The following is a 22,444-nucleotide window of genomic DNA, read 5'->3' on the forward strand; positions in this document are numbered from 1 at the left end:
TATCATTAGTGAACAAATACGTGAAAATGCATATACTGTGACATAAAAGAAAAAAAAATGGATATTAAACATCAATATATGTCAGACAACATTTAGTTAAAACTTTCTTTTATTCAAATATCAAAGTACATTATATTGCATACAATACAACACCATTTCTCGACTGATTCCACATCATACCTTATCGATCATAGTATGAGACCCCGAAATGATCGAAGTGGAAGTGACCCGACTTTCCCCCACTTATTTTGAAATTGCCACATACACTGATAGTTCATTGAATTGGATAGTGTTATCCTACAAGTTCTGTATGTATATAAGGTGTACAAACAACGGACAGATTAATGTTTTAAATATGAATGATTTGCGTGATTTTGAAAACTTGTATTGTTTTGTATTAAATCGTACGGCTACCGTCTCAGTCTACATTGCACAGCACTCTAAATAGAAATAAAAAGAAATAGGCCTACTTAACTGTCTAGATTTGTAAACATTGCATTTATCAAACGAGTCCTATTTCCATATAAAAAGAAAAGTATACAAACGTAATATGCTACTAATTAATTCTTAACGCCTTGTTGGTAGTAAAATTATTTGAAAAACATCAAGGCATTAGCCCTAATAATAAAAAAAAAAGAAAAAAAGTGTCCGTGCTGGTGCTGTGCATCGAATCACCTTGGAAGAGTTGATATTCGAGAACTCTTCAGTGTGTGAAGGTAATAAATTTGATTGTTTACAGTCGGCGGCAGAAGTAGTAATAATGCTGAGTGCTACATTTTGTAATGGTGTAGTACTGTATCATAGTGTTATTTGAAGCCTTTCACAAACAAAACAAAGACAGAAATCATCAGCAATGGCAGATGTTAACGATGACGACAAACCATCCGTAACTGTCGCATCCAAGGTCTCATTTGCGGAACTGTGTGGACTACTTGAGAAAATATCCAAAACGCAAGGAAATGATAAAAAGAAGCGGATTTTGACAGATTTTGTTGACAAATGGAGAGACTATCATAACTCACTACACGAAAATGATAAAGACACGGTGAGTTTTATTTTGATAATAAGTTCAAGAAAAGAAGTTAACCGGCGAATTACAAAGGTCACCTGTACATGTACATGTGTTACAAAGTATAATAGGCAATAGCCAGAAATACCTGTACAAGACTTATGTACAGTTATTTCTGGCTATTTCTTAATATAAGACTAAACAATGTCCTCTGTGCATGGGGTGTATGTTCTGATCCCAACCATACATGTAAGCCAATACAGTAGGTAATTATATATATATATAATCACCATGCAATTAGCTCACCCAGGCAAGCCCTAAAGTAGCCTGATCATGAGTTTACGATTGTCTAGATACATCTTCTAATTCAAGAAGTTGCATGATCTGGAACCCTCAACACATCACTGAGCTTAAAACTCTTCTTAACTCTGACACTAACCCAAATGTCATGATATGTCTGACATGTCGGGGCCAGAGGAAATGCGGGCTACTCAGACACATTTGAAGCAGGTTCTTATTCTGAGCAAGTCAATCTGATTAAAATCAGCTGTTACATGGCTACGTTTACTATGCACTAGTGCCTGAACAGGTAGTGCATAGTAAATGTAGCCATGTAACAGCTGATTTTAATCAGATTGTGAGCAAGTTATCTTTCAAAACTAAAACCTGACATCCCAACTAATAGTACCCACATGCACGTGCACCTTAGACCCTACATACCCTAACACTACATTAGTCCTGGCAAGGAAGACGTGACAGCAGACAGGAAACTAATCCATCAGACTGCCCAGTATACAATATATATACCACACTGAATTTATCCCACATTTAACAATACAAAACTATAAGGACCAATCACAAATCACAATAGATGATTCACAGGAGCGTTAAGCTTGACCCTGTCAACATATGCATATGCTACATATGCAACATTTTAAAAATAATATTGTGCATGTCCATTTTCGGTTGTTTCTTGTTACAACCATTTGATGGACACCGGTCTAAAATCAATATGTATTGTGTATTATATTATTTTGTTTTGGCCATATGAAAGACATCTACATAGCTCAATAATCATTATTATGGTCACTTTCAGACTGACTCATTCTATCCTGCCATGCGGTTATTGCTTCCTCACCATGAGAAGGAAAGAGTAGCATACGGAATCAAAGAGGTATGTATGTTTGTTATATCCTGTTTTACATTTTTGTTGGTAAAAGCCTTCATTATTAATTTTTGCCAATATGCAAAAAATATTGTTTTACAATTGGCAAAGCCTTGTTGAAACCTAGCAAAATGACACAATATGACATTTGACATTGCTGAAAAAAAAATGAAGATTATTTTTATTTTTGTCTCTCAGGATAATCTTTTAGACAAGTTTTTTTTCTCAACAAATCACCTTGAAATACTTTTACATTTTTTTTGTATATGGAACTTGGATATTAAATGTTTCTTTTAACTTTAACGGGGTCAGTCAAAATATATGTTGACCTGTTTATATTTAATCAACTGTACATGTACCACTACAGCACATGTTAGCCAAACTGCTGATTGAGGTGTTGTGTCTAGGAAAGGACAGTGCTGATGCCAACAGACTGCTTAACTACAAAGCTCCGAAAACTGCAAGAGCTGTAAGTAGTAGGTGTTACCATAGAAACAAGTAAATAATAATGTCTACCAGTGTGTTAAAGCTGAGTCATTTCTGTTTGTAAGTAAATTTTGATGTTATTTCATAGCTAGTTTGATTAATCTGTATTTGTTGATGCTGTAACTTCTAAATTGAAAGTCCACTGTTATTGTCTGGTTTGCTGTTAATTCTGAAGTATGTGTCCTCAGTAGTGGCTTTGTCAGTCATCTCTGACTCATCTGTTTACCTATACTTTACCATTAAAATTGTTGATATACAGGATGCTGGAGATTTTGCCGGTGTGACCTACTTTGTGTTGAAGAACCGCTGTCCAGAGAGGGGTACATTAACCATTCAGGAGGTAAATGACTGTCTGGATGGTATCGCCCAGAACAATGCTGCCAAGAAAAAGGACTTGGTGAGGAAGAACGTGCTAAGACTCTTGACAAACATGTCAGCTGTTGAGCTCAAATGGCTCATCAGGATGATTGTCAAGGAACTGAAGGTGGGGCTGAGTCAGGCGTCGGTCTTGTCTGTTTATCATCCAGATGCTGAGGACTTCTTCAATGTCAACAACAACCTGGAAAAGGTATTCTATGTTATAATCATGGTGTCACAATTTGGATATAAGACACATTAAAGGCAGACTTTTTAAAAGTAGATCAATGTGACCTATATTTTATCCTATTTTAACATTACTTGCTGAATAGTTTGTTCAGGGGCAGAGGTTTATTTGAACTGATTTATTGATATAATTCAAAAAGTACATCACTAGAACCAGTTTTACTAATATATGGTATTTCAGTATATTTTAATGTATTTGTAGTTATAAATTACCATGGTCGTATTCTGGATGGTATTAGAAAACATTTAAGAAGAAAAAAACCTGACTGGAATGAGATTTTGAGCGATGTCTATTGAATTTTATGTTTGAAGGTGTGTCGGATGCTGAGAGAGAGGAGTGTTCGGGTACATGAGATTGGTATCAGTATATTCTCACCCTTTTCTCCGATGTTGGGGGAAAGAGCTTCACCTGATGAGGTATGTGTTTCCCATAATGATATTCTATCAGGTATGTGATATTCTATCAGGTATGGACAGATTTATCCAGCAATAAGCCCATTTACATTTACAAAATCAGCCTGAAAAGTTACACCCACAAACATATTAACACCATCAGTATGATGACCTACACCCACAAACATATTTACACCATCAGTATGATGACCTACACCCACAGACATATTTACACCATCAGTATGATGACCTACACCCACAAACATATTTACATCATCAGTATGATGACCTATACCCACAGACATATTTACACCATCAGTGTGATGACCCCACCCACAGACATATTTACATCGTCAGTATGATGACCTCCCCCCACAGACATATTTACATCGTCAGTATGATGACCTATACTCACAGACATATTTACATCGTTAGTATGATGACCTACACCCACAGACATATTTACATCGTCAGTATGATGACCTACACCCACAAACATATTTACATCGTCAGTATGATGACCTCCACCCACAAACATATTTACATCGTTAGTATGATGACCTCCACCCACAGACATATTTACATCATCAGTATGATGACCCCACCCACAGACATATTTACATCGTCAGTATGATAACCTATACCCACAAACATATTTACATCGTCAGTATGATGACCTACACCCACAAACATATTTACATCATCAGTATGATGACCTACACCCACAAACATATTCACACCATCAGCATGATGACCTACACCCACAAACATATTTACATTGTCAGTATGATGACCTACACCCACAGACATATTTACATTGTCAGCATGATAACCTCCACCCACAAACATATTTACATCGTCAGCATGATAACCTCCACCCACAAACATATTTACATCGTCAGTATGATGACCTCCACCCACAGACATATTTACATCGTCAGCATGATGACCTCCACCCACAGACATATTTACATCGTCAATATGATAACCTCCACCCACAAACATATTTACATTGTCAGTATGATGACCTCCACCCACAAACATATTTACATCGTCAGCATGATAACCTCCACCCACAAACATATTTACATTGTCAGTATGATGACCTCCACCCACAAACATATTTACATCGTCAGTATGATAACCTCCACCCACAAACATATTTACATCGTCAATATGATAACCTCCACCCACAAACATATTTACATCGTCAATATGATGACCTCCACCCACAGACATATTTACATCATATGCAATACATATTGTAGACGTTTTATCAACCTTCAAATAGTCTGTAACATAATCATTCAAACATGAAATTTTCATTTCATTATTCAAATGCAGAATCTATTGTACATAAGAATCCCATTGATAAGTTCACATAGTTTTTAAACATTTTTTTTATTTAAAAAGATTAAAAGAACAGAATTAACAAAAATAGAAAAATGTGATTCTAAAGAATTCATTTTCTTGTCCAATCCTGATAAAATCTAAATTCCAACAAGATTTGATATTTTGTTAAAGTACATTACAATTTTATTCAGAAGTTTTTCAGGTTCAGATATATGTTATAGTGAAGATTTTCTAGATAGTTCAGGATTTCCTGAAGATAGGCTATATAGACAGTATGTATATTGTAACAGGTGGAGAAACTGATGGAGGGTAAGACCTACTTCATAGAGACCAAGTTTGATGGAGAGCGCATGTTGTTACACAAACGGGATGATGAATATAAATACTTTTCCAGGAGGTATGACTTTTACTGAAAGAACAGCCGGAATCAATAATAAAAATACTTTGATTTGATAAGCTACTACATTTGTATTTATAATTGATGATTAGTCATAAAATATTAGAAATATCCAATTTTATAATGTTTCTGATACATATTTTTAAAGAAATTTCTCCATTAAATTAGAAAGTAATTTATGAATTCACTATATTACTATAAATCAAGTGAAATGTATATATTCTGCATTTAGCTGATTGTTACAGTTTTAAAGGTCATCTGAATTGATAGTTAGGACCTTTTGTATTCTATTGTATTCTTTATCTATTGTTCTTTTAATAGAATTTGCTTCCATATTGTTTAGCAATTTCATATTTTTACCTCTAGTGCAAATGAGTATACAGCCACATTTGGGTCCAACAGTTTTGAAGGGAATTTCACACAATACATTCATGACTTATTCAAACCTGGAATCAAGTCATGTATATTGGATGGAGAAATGTTAGGATACCATGCAGAAACTAAAACCTATGGTTGGTGTTTTATTTTACTTTACACTTAAAACTGTACATTTATCTATTCTTCTCTCCGATTATCATTTTACCCTTGATTTTAAGCAATATCAGACAACAAATAACTATATCTGAGAAATCAAAACATGTGTCAAATAGACAATCCTCCCTTGTATCTATAGAAAGTTATGAAATCGGATTTTGGGGAGTCAAAAACCTTCTCTCAAGGGTCTACTGGATGTCCTGTCTGTTAAGATTTCCTTAAAACTATTAAAGTCTATTTTCCATAAAATTCTGTTCTTTGTCTGTTGAATTAGAAGGGTTATACTGATTTCATTTTATTCTGTATATTCAGACATATGGCCCATTATCATTTACCATGGTCCAAGTGTTTTGACCAGTTGGACCAGCATTGTTCATTTATGATTCAAACCTTGTTATTTTATATTTTGTTGAGCCCTGACAAAGACTCTCAAGATTTGTATTAACAAGTCCCTCAGAATTTATGCCTGAAACTTACATTAAAAAGTACTGTTTGTCTGCATCAACATTATTATTTAAGCTACAAAGGCCATGAACACAGACATCAAACGACAACAACAAGAAGGGTATCAGCCATGCTACAACATATTTGACATTGTTGTACTCAACGATAAAGTCCTCACCAACAAACCTATTAGGGAGAGGCTACAGCTGCTGGAGACAGTGATTGAACCCGAGGAGGGGCGTGTACAGATCAGTCAGCACACAGAGGCCAACACAAAGTGAGTGGTGTACAGGGAAAATATGGGAATGTGCTCTACATGCAAACTTGATATGTAGATATTTATTTGCATCTAAAATAAATAGTGTGGGCACTGCATATCCAAATCATACGCAATTGATGCACTGAATTTGTTATTTACATGCTACATGTGTGTCACCTTATAAGGAACTCATAAGACTTGATAAAGGTAAAATTGTGACAGGGGCTTTAAGACAGTTCAAATTTCAGATGGTTATCAACAGCAGAAAATACATATGTATAGGCCTTTCTAAGTTGTACTTAGTGTTGTATTTAATAAGCAAATTGCTAAAACCGATATTCTATATAGCTCATGCTGATCGTCTTTATACATATATACATATAACTAATACATATTTAAAATGTTATTTTATGAGGTTGCTCAACTGTGAAGGTCCTTAAGAATATATTAGAAAGCCAGATAAATTCCTCCAGGGTCCATTATGTGTATTGTTGATGTTCCAGTAAACCTGACTATGTGTTATGTTGGACGATTTCCCGATTCAAATATTGATGTACAGTCGAATCTGTATTAAGCGACCACTCAAGGTATTTTAAATACACTGTAAATACAACCATAAATCATTATTTTACTATAGCCAGGAGTGTGCAGATGCCTTGAACAAAGCTATTGATGGCAGAGAGGAGGGTATCATGGTAAAGAACCCAGACTCGGTTTATAGACCCAATACCAGAAAGGGGGGCTGGATCAAAATAAAGCCAGAGTATGTTGGGGGATTGATGGACGAGCTTGATGTCCTGGTGGTGGGTGGCTTCCTGGGTGTTGGCCACCGTGGGGGAATGATGTCACACTTCCTGTGTGCTGTGGCAGTGCCTATGGAGGACGGAGAGAAACCTGAAGTATTTCATTCCTTCTGTAAGGTAAAGTTGACCAATCACATTGTCCATGGAAATCCCTGTAACTAACACATAATTACATATGCATTTCTGTTAATTTTTAGATAAAAGTGTAAACATATGTGTTTGAAATGAAGGATATTTACATCAATGATTTGTATGCAGCCATATTTAAACAAGGGAGATAACTGATGTGGGTATATTGTTTTCAGTCAAATCAAGTAAGACAAATTATCTGGGTTTAATGTTTTCTTTCCACTTATTGAAATCTTATCAGTAATTCAAAACACAAAAAACTTAAAGGAAAAAATTGACATGAAAACATTTTATTGATTCAACTTCATAGGTTGGATCAGGATATTCTAAAAAGGTACTTGGAGAATTTAATGAGAAGTTGAAGGATCATTGGAAGGTCTTTGACAAGAGAAACCCTCCAACCTCTGTCATACTGGCCTCTGGCTTCAAGGAGAAACCAGACGCTTGGATAGAGCCACGTGACTCCTGTATTGTCCAGGTACATCACGGATAGTCTTTATAATACCACTCTGACAACATACGGTGGATATAAAATTTGCCTTTCTGTTTGATCAGCCTAAAACATGTCTGGAGCTTACACTCATATTTTATATATTGTTATTAATTCTGGCACTTGTGATACTGTATATCTAAAGAAAGAATAATGTTTAAGTTTTCAAACTTTTTAGGAACTGCAGGAAAATCAATAATATTTCCATAAAAAGACATTTGGGGATTATTCTATTGCTGTTTGCTGTTGATTTGAGCTTATCTATTGAAATGTTAAGAAATCCTTACAAAAAATTTGATGGATTTTATGTTCCTGTCATAGATAAAAGCAGCAGAAATCATTGACAGCGACCGGTTTAAGACAGGTTGTACCCTGAGGTTTCCCCGTGTCGAGTGTTTCCGTGAGGACAAGGCTTGGCATGAATGCATGACTGTGGCAGATATTTTGGAACTGAAGGAGGTTTGTGACATGCAATGGGCATCCATAGAAACATAAATATTCCTCCATGGAAACATAAATAGCCCTCCATAGAAACATAAATATTCCTTCATAGAAACATAAATATTCCTCCATAGAAACATAAATAGTCCTCCATAGAAACATAAATAATCCTCCATAGAAACATAAATATTCCTTCATAGAAACATAAATAGTCCTCCATAGAAACATAAATAGTCCTCCATAGAAACATTAATAGTCCTCCATAGAAACATAAATAGTCCTCCATAGAAACATAAATAGTCCTCCATAGAAACATAAGTAGTCCTCCATAGAAACATAAATAGTCCTCCATAGAAACATAAATAGTCCTCCATAGAAACATAAGTAGTCCTCCATAGAAACATAAATAGTCCTCCATAGAAACATTAATAGTCCTCCATAGAAACATAAATATTCCTTCATAGAAACATAAATAGCCCTCCATAGACACATAAATAGTCCTCCATAGAAACATAAACAGCCCTCAATGGAAACATAAATAGTCCTCCATAGAAACATAAATAGTCCTCCATAGAAACATTAATAGTCTGTGCTTTCCTTAATCAAAACAGTTTCTTCGTTACATTTTACTAGAAAGTCCATGAATATATCAACTATATATATTTTTTCAAATCTCCTTGAATCATTCTCTCAGTGTTTGGACAATTATTAATTAATAAATAATAAGGTATTTGAAAACGTGTCTGATGAAAACTTAATTTCCTGTTTATGATTAAGGAATTCCTTTATTTAGACTGGTTGTCTACTGTCTAGTAACATTTTGAAGGGATGTTATGATTTCTCTCAGTATTACAGAGTCTATAGAAAGATTGTATCTCCTTTATCACCTTTTTTACACTTGTGTAGAAGTCTGGAGGTAAATTGGCGGGTGGTAAGGTGGAACTTAATGATGGAGAGGAACCAGTGAAGAAAAAAAGGAAGATTGTTAGTCGAGCAGTACGTCCAACCCTCGGTGCTCAGTTCAAGGGAGCTGACATCGCGTCAATTACACAGGTAAATAACGAACAAATAATGTCACATGGTCGGGTAACATGTAATCTGTGAAGAGGTTCTAAAACGGATGGCGACAATCTTATCTGAATCAAATTTCGGATTCTTTATTTTTCAATTATCCTGTACAATTAGGGTTTCTTTGTGTTTTTGTCTATTAGTTGTCTATAAGTTAAGAAATATAGTTTATTGTACACAATGAGGTCACTTTTATACACAATGAGGTCACATTTGACAAAAATGAGGCCATGTCTTCTATTGCCGAATCCTTTTTGTAAATGTAAACATGTAATGATAAAATGTAAGTTTTAGTTAAATTTTATCAATAGCCATCCATCATCATATGGTGGGCTATTCACATTGCCCAGTGCCTATCATCCATCTGTCGTCCATTAACAGTCCTTGTTATCGCTATTTCTTGAAAAGTACTGGAAGGATATTCCTCAAACCTCATGTGTAGAATCCCCTTGGTCCTTAGTTGTGCCAATTAAATTTAAATTCTTCATCAGAAAATAAAATGGCCGACAGGCGGCCATCTTGGATTTTGAGAATTAAAGATTGTTATCACAATTTCTAGAAAAGTACTGGAGGAATATTCCTCCTCCATTCATGTGTAGGGTCCCCTTGGTCCCTAGCTGTGCCAATTAGATTTAGATTTTTGATCAGAAAAACAAAATTGCCGACAGGCAGTCATTTTGGATTTTGAAATTGAAGATTGTTATCACTATTCTTGGAAAGTACTTGAGGGATGTGTCTCAAACTTCCCATGTACCGGTAGGTTCCACGTGTTATGTTATCAGATTATTAAGAGGAGAAAAGGAGAAGGGAAAAGTAGAGAGAAGATCGGTCTGACATAAAACCAATAAAGATCATTCAATGGTGGGTGCCAAGACCCCTCTGGGAAATTGTTGATATCTATGTTAATTGTAACTTTCAGGTATCAAAGATGCTGGAAGGAAAGGAGTTTTGTGTAGTTAATGGTCCATCATCTTTTCCAAAGCATGCCATAGAGACTAAAATTGTAGAATTTGGTGGCAGGATAGTACAAAATCCAGGTACAATTTCATATTTATTTTTTTTAAGAAATTCAATACGTGTTTTTTTCTCCCATTCAATTGTTGATTCTTTATTTTAAGATTAGAATTTCAGAAAGTAAAATACGAGAAAACATTAAAGAGTTTTTGAGGCCTCTACAAGAAATGGATTGCCTTCTGTACCAGATTTATAATGTTGTAGTGTTAATTGTTTGTTGATAGTTTATTTTGTTAATCTTGAATTTGACAGTTCAGGAAATTACATTTCGATGCTAATTAACTTATTTTATTACTCTTGTAATGACCAGTCTTAATTCACGTTGACTGTTATTGTTTTAACGATTTGATAGTTCTCACTTTGACATTTTGACTGTTATCATTTTGACATTTTGACTGAAATCATTTTGGCTGTTATCATTTCGACATTTTGACTGTTATCATTTTGACATTTTGACTGTTATCATTTTGACTGTTATCATTTTGGCTGTTATCATTTTGACATTTTGGCATTTTGACTTATCATTTTGACTGTTATCATTTCGACATTTTGACTGTTATCATTTTGACTGTTATCATTTTGACTGTTATCATTTTGACATTTTGACTGAAATCATTTTGACTGTTATCATTTTGACATTTTGACTGAAATCATTTTGACTGTTATCATTTTGACATTTTGACTGAAATCATTTTGGCTGTTATCATTTCGACATTTTGACTGTTATCATTTCGACATTTTGACTGTTATCATTTCGACATTTTGACTGTTATTATTTCGACATTTTGACTGTTATCATTTCGACATTTTGACTGTTATCATTTCGACATTTTGACTGCTATCATTTCGACATTTTGACTGTTATCATTTCGACATTTTGACTGTTATCATTTCGACATTTTGACTGTTATCATTTTGACTGTTATCATTTCGACATTTTGACTGTTATCATTTCGACATTTTGACTGTTATTATTTCGACATTTTGACTGTTATTATTTCGACATTTTGACTGTTATCATTTTGACTGTTATCATTTTGACTGTTATCATTTTGACATTTTGACTGAAATCATTTTGGCTGTTATCATTTTGACATTTTGACTGTTATCATTTTGACTGTTATCATTTTGACTGTTATCATTTTGACATTTTGACTGAAATCATTTTGACTGTTATCATTTTGACATTTTGACTGAAATCATTTTGACTGTTATCATTTTGACATTTTGACTGAAATCATTTTGGCTGTTATCATTTCGACATTTTGACTGTTATCATTTCGACATTTTGACTGCTATCATTTCGACATTTTGACTGTTATTATTTCGACATTTTGACTGTTATCATTTTGACTGTTATCATTTTGACTGTTATCATTTTGACTGTTATCATTTTGACATTTTGACTGAAATCATTTTGGCTGTTATCATTTTGACATTTTGACTGTTATCATTTTGACTGTTATCATTTTGACATTTTGACTGAAATCATTTTGACTGTTATCATTTTGGCATTTTGACTTATCATTTTGACTGTTATCATTTCGACATTTTGACTGTTATCATTTTGACTGTTATCATTTTGACTGTTATCATTTTGACATTTTGACTGAAATCATTTTGACTGTTATCATTTTGACATTTTGACTGAAATCATTTTGACTGTTATCATTTTGACATTTTGACTGAAATCATTTTGGCTGTTATCATTTCGACATTTTGACTGTTATCATTTCGACATTTTGACTGTTATCATTTCGACATTTTGACTGTTATTATTTCGACATTTTGACTGTTATCATTTCGACATTTTGACTGTTATCATTTCGACATTTTGACTGCTATCATTTCGACATTTTGACTGTTATCATTTCGACATTTTGACTGTTATCATTTCGACATTTTGACTGTTATCATTTTGACTGTTATCATTTCGACATTTTGACTGTTATCATTTCGACATTTTGACTGTTATTATTTCGACATTTTGACTGTTATTATTTCGACATTTTGACTGTTATCATTTTGACTGTTATCATTTTGACTGTTATCATTTTGACATTTTGACTGAAATCATTTTGGCTGTTATCATTTTGACATTTTGACTGTTATCATTTTGACTGTTATCATTTTGACTGTTATCATTTTGACATTTTGACTGAAATCATTTTGACTGTTATCATTTTGACATTTTGACTGAAATCATTTTGACTGTTATCATTTTGACATTTTGACTGAAATCATTTTGGCTGTTATCATTTCGACATTTTGACTGTTATCATTTCGACATTTTGACTGCTATCATTTCGACATTTTGACTGTTATTATTTCGACATTTTGACTGTTATCATTTTGACTGTTATCATTTTGACTGTTATCATTTTGACTGTTATCATTTTGACATTTTGACTGAAATCATTTTGGCTGTTATCATTTTGACATTTTGACTGTTATCATTTTGACTGTTATCATTTTGACATTTTGACTGAAATCATTTTGACTGTTATCATTTTGACATTTTGACTGAAATCATTTTGACTGTTATCATTTTGACATTTTGACTGAAATCATTTTGGCTGTTATCATTTCGACATTTTGACTGTTATCATTTCGACATTTTGACTGCTATCATTTCGACATTTTGACTGTTATTATTTTGACTGCTATCATTTCGACATTTTGACTGTTATCATTTCGACATTTTGACTGCTATCATTTCGACATTTTGACTGTTATTATTTCGACATTTTGACTGCTATCATTTTGACTGTTATCATTTTGACTGTTATCATTTTGACATTTTGACTGAAATCATTTTGGCTGTTATCATTTCGACATTTTGACTGTTATTATTTTGACTGCTATCATTTCGACATTTTGACTGCTATCATTTCGACATTTTGACTGTTATCATTTCGACATTTTGACTGCTATCATTTCGACATTTTGACTGTTATTATTTCGACATTTTGACTGTTATCATTTTGACTGTTATCATTTTGACATTTTGACTGAAATCATTTTGGCTGTTATCATTTCGACATTTTGACTGTTATTATTTTGACTGCTATCATTTCGACATTTTGACTGTTATCATTTCGACATTTTGACTGTTATCATTTCGACATTTTGACTGTTATCATTTTGACTGTTATCATTTTGACATTTTGACTGAAATCATTTTGGCTGTTATCATTTCGACATTTTGACTGTTATTATTTTGACATTTTGACTGTTATCATTTTGACTGTTATCATTTTGACATTTTGACTGAAATCATTTTGGCTGTTATCATTTTGACATTTTGACTGCTATCATTTCGACATTTTGACTGTTATCATTTCGACATTTTGACTGTTATCATTTCGACATTTTGACTGTTATTATTTTGACTGCTATCATTTCGACATTTTGACTGTTATTATTTTGACTGCTATCATTTCGACATTTTGACTGTTATCATTTCGACATTTTGACTGCTATCATTTCGACATTTTGACTGTTATCATTTCGACATTTTGACTGCTATCATTTTGACATTTTGACTGTTATTATTTCGACATTTTGACTGTTATCATTTTGACTGCTATCATTTCGACATTTTGACTGTTATTATTTCGACATTTTGACTGCTATCATTTCGACATTTTGACTGTTATTATTTCGACATTTTGACTGTTATCATTTTGACTGCTATCATTTCGACATTTTGACTGTTATTATTTCGACATTTTGACTGTTATCATTTTGACTGCTATCATTTCGACATTTTGACTGTTATTATTTCGACATTTTGACTGTTATTATTTCGACATTTTGACTGCTATCATTTCGACATTTTGACTGCTATCATTTCGACATTTTGACTGTTATCATTTTGACATTTTGACTGTTATCATTTCGACATTTTGACTGCTATCATTTCGACATTTTGACTGCTATCATTTCGACATTTTGACTGTTATTATTTCGACATTTTGACTGCTATCATTTTGACATTTTGACTGTTATCATTTCGACATTTTGACTGCTATCATTTCGACATTTTGACTGTTATTATTTCGACATTTTGACTGCTATCATTTCGACATTTTGACTGCTATCATTTCGACATTTTGACTGCTATCATTTCGACATTTTGACTGTTATTATTTTGACTGTTATCATTTCGACATTTTGACTGTTATCATTTTGACTGTTATCATTTCGACATTTTGACTGTTATTATTTTGACTGTTATCATTTAAACAAAGTTGAATGATGTCTTACTTCAGGTCCAACCACCTTCTGTGTTCTGGCAGACAAGGTAGCTGTCCGTGTCACCAACCTCATCCGACGTGATATGTATGATGTTGTCAAGGTGAACTGGTTCCAGCGCTGTGTGCATGCCAGTCGATGGATACCATGGTAAATACAGGCCTGGTGATAGAACAGTATATATAGAACAGTATACAGTGGAACCTCTATAAACCGAACATGCATGGGACATGACTATTTGTTCGGTTTACAGAGGGTTCGGTTTGGAGAAGTTGATCGAAAATGACCGGTCAAATTCCGGATATAATTGGTCGGACGATGTTTTATTAGAATGCACCCGATTACAAACCGGCACGTACACACGTAGACAATATTTGGTTTGTCTGAATAATATGCATATTATGAAAGTTAATCAATGTATATATTGCAGAATATATAAGAAAGGCAAATGACTTTAACTATAGTTTTAAACAGTTTTTTCACATGTACAACTACACTTTACGATCGACCTACATTTTGTTACATCCGGTGAAGCTTCCGTCATGTGGATGGGGCCGATAGTCAAATACGGAATATTTTACATATCGACTAATATTAAAGGGTGTGAAGATGTTTTGTTTCAATATCAATTACAATTGATCAGTTGATACTGGTCGTATTTCCGACATCGCTGTTGTCTAAAAAAACTTCAGTGGCTTCTTTTACGAAAACAACCCCCTTTGGGCCTCATTTAAATTAAATGCGAAACTCAGGCTTCTAGCTCTACTTGCATTGAGAAGATAAACGAACTGACGCGCTTCAATGAAGTGTGACATTGTTTCATAATTATCGTGTTGATTATACACTAGGCCATCCGTCATAATGCCCCCTTGGGATATATATTGGATACCTGTACAAATCACCTACGTAGGTCCCGAGACAATAAAGCTTCACACAATACCCGTCACAGTTGTTGTTTCACGGTTGACTGGCCTGACCTCGTGTCATAATCGCTCAGGTAAGGCCGGTTTTCAGAAGTAATTTTTGGTATATTTTAACAGGAACCGGACGCAAAATCGGTCCGGTGTTCGGAATTCAGAGGGATCGGTATTTGGAAGTTTTTTAATACTATAATAAAGAAGGACCAATTCCGTACAATGTCAATTCGTTCGGTATTCAGAGGTGTTCGGTTTTTAGAAGGTTCGGTTTTCGGAAGTTGCACTGTATATAGAACAGTATATATAGAACAGTATATACAGAACAGTATATATAGAACAGTATATATAGAACAGTAAACTGGACAAATAAGTGTTTTATAAATTATGTACCCTACTTTTATGACGTCATCAAACTATGATGTCATAGGATGTACCGAATAAAATTCATAATCCCCTGAAGAGCGGCAGAATGTAGCCGCGAAAGTACTAGGGAGACAGCAGATCTGTGTTTGGCTTTTTATTTTATTAGAACAGTATATATAGATATATATATAGAACAGTATATATCATAAAACCATGTAGTGCTAATTGAAACTGCAGATCTGACACCAATTTTTGTGGTAGTTTAGATTTGAATAACTGTCTCTCTACACTTTTGTACTAGAAAACAAGGTAGCCATTTTACAGTATCGCCTGTAAACCATGAATTGACTTGCATCAGCTAAAATGCTATAAATAAACAAAAAAACAAAACAAAAAAAACAACGGGTTATATGATAATTATGAAAAGAAAAAAAGTGTTCTGTTATATAGACAGTGGGGTGGGGATATATGCCATGCTCCATTCAGAGAGTAAAACATAGGTGTAATGTAATATAGACAGTGGGGTGGGGATATATGCCATGCTCCATTCAGAGAGTAAAACATAGGTGTACTGTTATGTAGACAGTGGGGTGGGGATCTTTGTCATGCCCCATTCAGAGAGTAAAACAAAGGTGTACTGTTATATAGACAGTGGGGTGGGGATATATGTCATGCTCCATTCAGAGTAAAACATAGGTGTAGTGTTATATAGACAGTGGGGTGGGGATCTTTGTCATGCCCCATTCAGAGTTAAACAAAGGTGTTCTGTTATATAGACAGTGGGGTGGGGATCTTTGTCATGCTCCATTCAGAGTTAAACAAAGGTGTTCTGTTATATAGACAGTGGGGTGGGGATATATGTCATGCCCCATTCAGAGTAAAACATAGGTGTACTGTTATATAGACAGTGGGGTGGGGATCTTTGTCATGCTCCATTCAGAGAGTAAAACAAAGGTGTACTGTTATATAGACAGTGGGGTGGGGATCTTTGTCATGCTCCATTCAGAGTAAAACAAAGGTGTAGTGTTATATAGACAGTGGGGTGGGGATCTTTGTCATGCTCCATTCAGAGTAAAACAAAGGTGTAGTGTTATATAGACAGTGGGGTGGGGATCTTTGTCATGCTCCATTCAGAGTAAAACAAAAGTGTTCTGTTATAAAGACAGTGGGATGGGGATCTTTGTCATGCTCCATTCAAAGTAAAACAAAGGTGTAGTGTTATATAGACAGTGGGGTGGGGATCTTTGTCATGCTCCATTCAGAGTAAAACAAAAGTGTTCTGTTATATAGACAGTGGGGTGGGGATCTTTGTCATTCTCCATTCAGAGAGTAAAACATAGGTGTACTGTTATATAGACAGTGGGGTGGGGATCTTTGTCATGCTCCATTCAGAGTAAAACAAAGGTGTACTGTTATATAGACAGTGGGGTGGGGATCTTTGTCATGCTCCATTCAGAGAGTAAAACATAGGTGTACTGTTACATAGACAGTGGGGTGGGGATATATGCCATGCTCCATTCAGAGAGTAAAACATAGGTGTACTGTTACATAGACAGTGGGGTGGGGATATATGCCATGCTCCATTCAGAGTAAAACAAAGGTGTTCTGTTACATAGACAGTGGGGTGGGGATCTTTGTCATGCTCCATTCAGAGAGTAAAACATAGGTGTACTGTTATATAGACAGTGGGGTGGGGATATATGCCATACCCCATTCAGAGTAAAACATAGGTGTTCTGTTACATAGACAGTCGGGTGGGGATATATGCCATGCTCCATTCAGAGTAAAACAAAGGTGTAGTGTTATATAGACAGTGGGGTGGGGATCTTTGTCATGCTCCATTCAGAGTAAAACAAAGGTGTACTGTTATATAGACAGTGGGGTGGGGATCTTTGTCATGCTCCATTCAAAAGTTTTAAGTTCAAGAATGTGCTGCTCCCTATTATCTAAATTTTTGTTCATACCATAAGCAGTTTGTACAGTTCTTAAATTGGTATTTTCCTCTTCTGGACTTTATACATTTCTATAACACAAAGTACATGCCCCACATCTCAGTGTCTTTATACTCAATGGTCATGTATTGTCTACCTCTCAGATTAAGTAATACTTATAGCTCTTTTATTGTAATCCCTATAAGGTCCCCAGCTGATATGATCCACATCTCGCCAAAGACCCAGCTGGATTTCCAGAAGCAATACGATGAGTTTGGGGACAGCTTCGTTGATCCTACCAGTCCAGAGCAACTAGAGACTGTGTTTGGTAGAATAACTAAGGTAATGTAGACTCCATCGGTCCAGAGCAACTACAGACTGTGTTTGGTAGAATAACTAAGGTAATGTAGACACCATGGTCCAGAACAACTAGAGACCGTGTTTAGTAGAATAACTAAGGTAATATAGACACCACTAGTCCAGAACAACTACAGACCGTGTTTGGTAGAATAACTAAGGTAAACTAGACTCCATTGGTCCAGGACAACTAGAGACTGTGTTTGGTAGAATAACTAAGGTAATGTAGACTCCATGGTCCAGAACAACTACAGACTGTGTTTGGTAGAATAACTAAGGTAATGTAGACTCCACTAGTCCAGAACAACTACAGACCGTGTTTGGTAGAATAACTAAGGTAATGTAGACTCCATCGGTCCAGAGCAACTACAGACCGTGTTTGGTAGAATAACTAAGGTAATGTAGACTCCATTGGTCCAGAACAACTACAGACCGTGTTTGGTAGAATAACTAAGGTAATGTAGACTCCATGGTCCAGAACAACTACAGACCGTGTTTGGTAGAATAACTAAGGTAAACTAGACTCCATTGGTCCAGGACAATTAGAGACTGTGTTTGGTAGAATAACTAAGGTAATGTAGACTCCATCGGTCCAGAACAACTAGAGACTGTGTTTGGTAGAATAACTAAGGTAATGTAGACTCCATTGGTCCAGGACAACTAGAGACTGTGTTTGGTAGAATAACTAAGGTAATGTAGACTCCATGGTCCAGAACAACTACAGACTGTGTTTGGTAGAATAAGTAAGGTAATGTAGACACCACTAGTCCAGAACAACTAGAGACCGTGTTTGGTAGAATAACTAAGGTAATGTAGACTCCATCGGTCCAGAACAACTACAGACCATGTTTGGTAGAATAACTAAGGTAATGTAGACTCCATCGGTCCAGAACAACTACAGACCGTGTTTGGTAGAATAACTAAGGTAATGTAGACTCCATTGGTCCAGAACAACTACAGACTGTGTTTGGTAGAATAACTAAGGTAATGTAGACTCCATCGGTCCAGAACAACTACAGACCGTGTTTGGTAGAATAACTAAGGTAATGTAGACTCCATCGGTCCAGAACAACTACAGACCGTGTTTGGTAGAATAACTAAGGTAATGTAGACTCCATGGTCCAGAACAACTACAGACCGTGTTTGGTAGAATAACTAAGGTAATGTAGACTCCATCGGTCCAGAACAACTACAGACCGTGTTTGGTAGAATAACTAAAGTAATGTAGACTCCATCGGTCCAGAACAACTACAGACCGTGTTTGGTAGAATGATTTGAGGTAATTTAGTTTTAATTACACTGTATCGTGTTAACTTGAATTTTATATCTATATAAACAGTCTATTCAAACACTCAATAATCTTCAAGTGTTAAATTATTAGTCACTTTTCAATAATAGAAGAGTAGGGTCCTGGTGGATCTATCAGTGTTCTAATTCGAAAACATATCTTGAAAGGCAAATTAATTTTTTTTGAGATTTTTTAAATTATTTTTTCCTCAGGTTGAAAATGACATGAGTGATCCTCTGGATATAGCGGAGATAGAGGAGGCTTACTTTCCTGACGATTCTCCGTACGGATTATTCCGTACTTGCAGGTAGCTTTACAGTTGTATATCTTTAACATTTAAACATTATACTCCAGTGACTGCCGAGGCCCCATGACAACTTGTTATATATCAAACAATAACCTCATATTAATGGTCAGTCCTGTTCCATTGTATACTATAGTGTACATAGTCAAGTCAGTAGGAGATCAGGGCTTTTTTTGAGGGCTTTTTGGGGTCGTTATTGGGCCCCATTACTAATTGGAATTATTTCATTTTAAAGCCAAATTCCCCAAATTTGCAGTTTACTCCTGAAAAACTCTTTCCCAATTCACCAATTTTCTTCCCAAAATGAGACAAAAAGGCCCCATCCCAAACCAGTGAGAAAAAGCCCTGGAGATATTTTATAGTATCATTTTTGAAGAGTCATTAATTTTAAATGATTCACAACTAAGCCTTCCCTGAACTTTAATACTGAAGTGTTTACATGAAGGGAGGGACTTATTTGAGGAAAATATGGTGAATCATATTTAACATTTATTGTCATTAGGGAATATTTGTTTAACATTTCTGGTAATAAATCAGGATCTCCAAGGCATTAGAGTTTGTTTGTAAATGATAGAATACATGTAAACTGAGTATCAGTCCCATTTTATTTATTAATTTACACATAAGCATCTTTCGAGATCTATAATTTATCTATCCCTCGTAAAGAGATTAGGAGATAGATGCTATGACCGAAATGAAGAGGGTGTTTCTGTTGCAGATTTTACATGGATGACAGTTTAGTCATTAATGACAAGACCACGAAACTAAAGAACTCTACGCTGGACTTCCTAGCCCTGGAGTTACGGTTCTTTGGTGGGACCATTGTTGATGAGATAGACCTTGAGGTTTCTCATGTCATGTTGGATAAAAGGTAAAAACTCTGTCCTATACATTCATATAGTGGTGGAGAGTAATTCCCCTGTGTAGTTAACACACTCACTAAGGTTTTGTCATCTTTATTATTTAGTTCAAATAGTACTTGTTGGTGGTTGTAGTGTTACACAAGGACATGTGATGTGATATCAGAGGCTTCCTTTGGTTATACAGTTTAAATTTCCAGTTGACATAAATATATTCTATAATAAATGATTATTTGAATTATAATTACCAGGGCCCAGTTGTTCCAAAGCTTATTAGCTCAATCACTTGATTAGTGAAAATATCATTTTTCCTTTAAATTTACTGTGTAGGAAGAGACTAAAAAGTGTTATAGTTTTATGAAGTTTCTACCAGAAATGATTTTATCTGGCTTTTAGCTTCTTGCAATTAACCTTATCACCTCTTGAACAATTGGGCCGTGGTCATGATACTTAAAAAAATAAATCCTGATTTCGGATTAGGATGATAAAGCCTTACAAATAGCCTTGAGTTAGGATGATAGATACAAATGATTATCTGAATTATCTAATCAAGAAGAATTAACTGGCTCTAAATATTTTGATGGTAGTGACCTAAGTCGGCTGGAGGAAATAAAGGGAATGAGAAGACAAAGGAAAAAGAAGTTTCACATTGTCACCAAAGACTGGATCCGGCAGAGTATGGAGGAAGGAACCCTGGTATCAGAACGCAGCTTTGAACCATCCTAGTAAAGCAGACTACTCTTATATAGATCTCTTCTAAAACAGGTTCTTCAAACTATCATTATGATATCTAACAAGCCTCATGTAGGATAGGTTTATTTTGGAAACTGTACTAATGAAGTGAAATGATATGTGATAGTGCCATAAACTCAGGGTGATGTATACATACTAGTCCACTCTGTTGTACAATTTTTACTAGAATTCTTCAACAGACATCTTGGACATGGATATCTTGGATGTGGATATTTTGGACATGGCTATCTAGAATAAGAATTATCCTTGTATGGAATCAGATTCTTTTTTACAATGTGATACCTAGACAATTCAAATATAAAGATATTCTATCTCTTGTATTGTGTTGATAGTAGTGGAAGAGGGATATCACTCTTTATGTAGGCAGCAATAGGTAATTTGTATGTTCTTATGATATATTTATACATAATAAATCTGTGCAAAACATAAATCCAATAGTTTTGATTTATGCATCCCTTTTTGCGAAACTTATCCGACACTTCTGATGTTCTGTCAAGGTACCTTGTATCTGGTGATCCCTAAGTGTACCGTGGGATATCTACAGTACACAGTTACCTGTGATACCTCAGTGTACCATGGGATATCTACAGTACACAGTTACCTGTGATACCTCAGTGTACCGTGGGATATATACAGTACACAGTTATCTGTGATACCTCTGTGTACCGTGGGATATCTACAGTACACGGTTACCTATGATACCTCTGTGTACCGTGGGATATCTACAGTACACAGTTACCTGTGATACCTCAGTGTACTGTGGGGTATCTACAGTACACAGTTACCTGTGATACCTCAGTGTACTGTGGGGTATCTACAGTACACA

General features: G+C 35.0%; 1 protein-coding gene across 1 annotated transcript; it reads left to right on the forward strand.

Annotated features, from left to right (window-relative positions):
* The first annotated feature begins 744 nt into the window (after positions 1 to 744).
* On the forward strand, positions 745 to 22,048 carry LOC117325649 (DNA ligase 4-like). The gene is made up of 18 exons (XM_033882037.1): positions 745 to 1,045; positions 2,106 to 2,183; positions 2,542 to 2,643; positions 2,920 to 3,228; positions 3,576 to 3,680; positions 5,300 to 5,406; positions 5,773 to 5,918; positions 6,460 to 6,661; positions 7,281 to 7,563; positions 7,886 to 8,053; positions 8,387 to 8,524; positions 9,413 to 9,559; positions 10,494 to 10,611; positions 14,863 to 14,995; positions 18,263 to 18,398; positions 19,914 to 20,008; positions 20,724 to 20,876; positions 21,453 to 22,048. Exons 1-18 carry the CDS (start codon positions 854 to 856, stop codon positions 21,589 to 21,591), a joined length of 2,751 nt encoding a protein of 916 aa, XP_033737928.1. The 5' UTR covers positions 745 to 853; the 3' UTR covers positions 21,592 to 22,048.
* The last annotated feature ends 396 nt before the right edge of the window (positions 22,049 to 22,444 follow it).

This window comes from Pecten maximus, chromosome 4 (assembly GCF_902652985.1).
Source record: "Pecten maximus chromosome 4, xPecMax1.1, whole genome shotgun sequence".
Taxonomy (NCBI): Eukaryota; Metazoa; Mollusca; class Bivalvia; order Pectinida; family Pectinidae; genus Pecten; species Pecten maximus.

Bases quoted from the DNA above. Each gene is read 5' to 3' on its own strand.
- LOC117325649 (XM_033882037.1), top strand. From the start codon at position 854: ATGGCAGATGTTAACGATGACGACAAACCATCCGTAACTGTCGCATCC. The intron at 3,681-5,299 runs GTATGTGTTTCC...ATATTGTAACAG, and splicing joins AAAGAGCTTCACCTGATGAG to GTGGAGAAACTGATGGAGGG. The intron at 18,399-19,913 runs GTAATGTAGACT...TTTTTTCCTCAG, and splicing joins TGTTTGGTAGAATAACTAAG to GTTGAAAATGACATGAGTGA.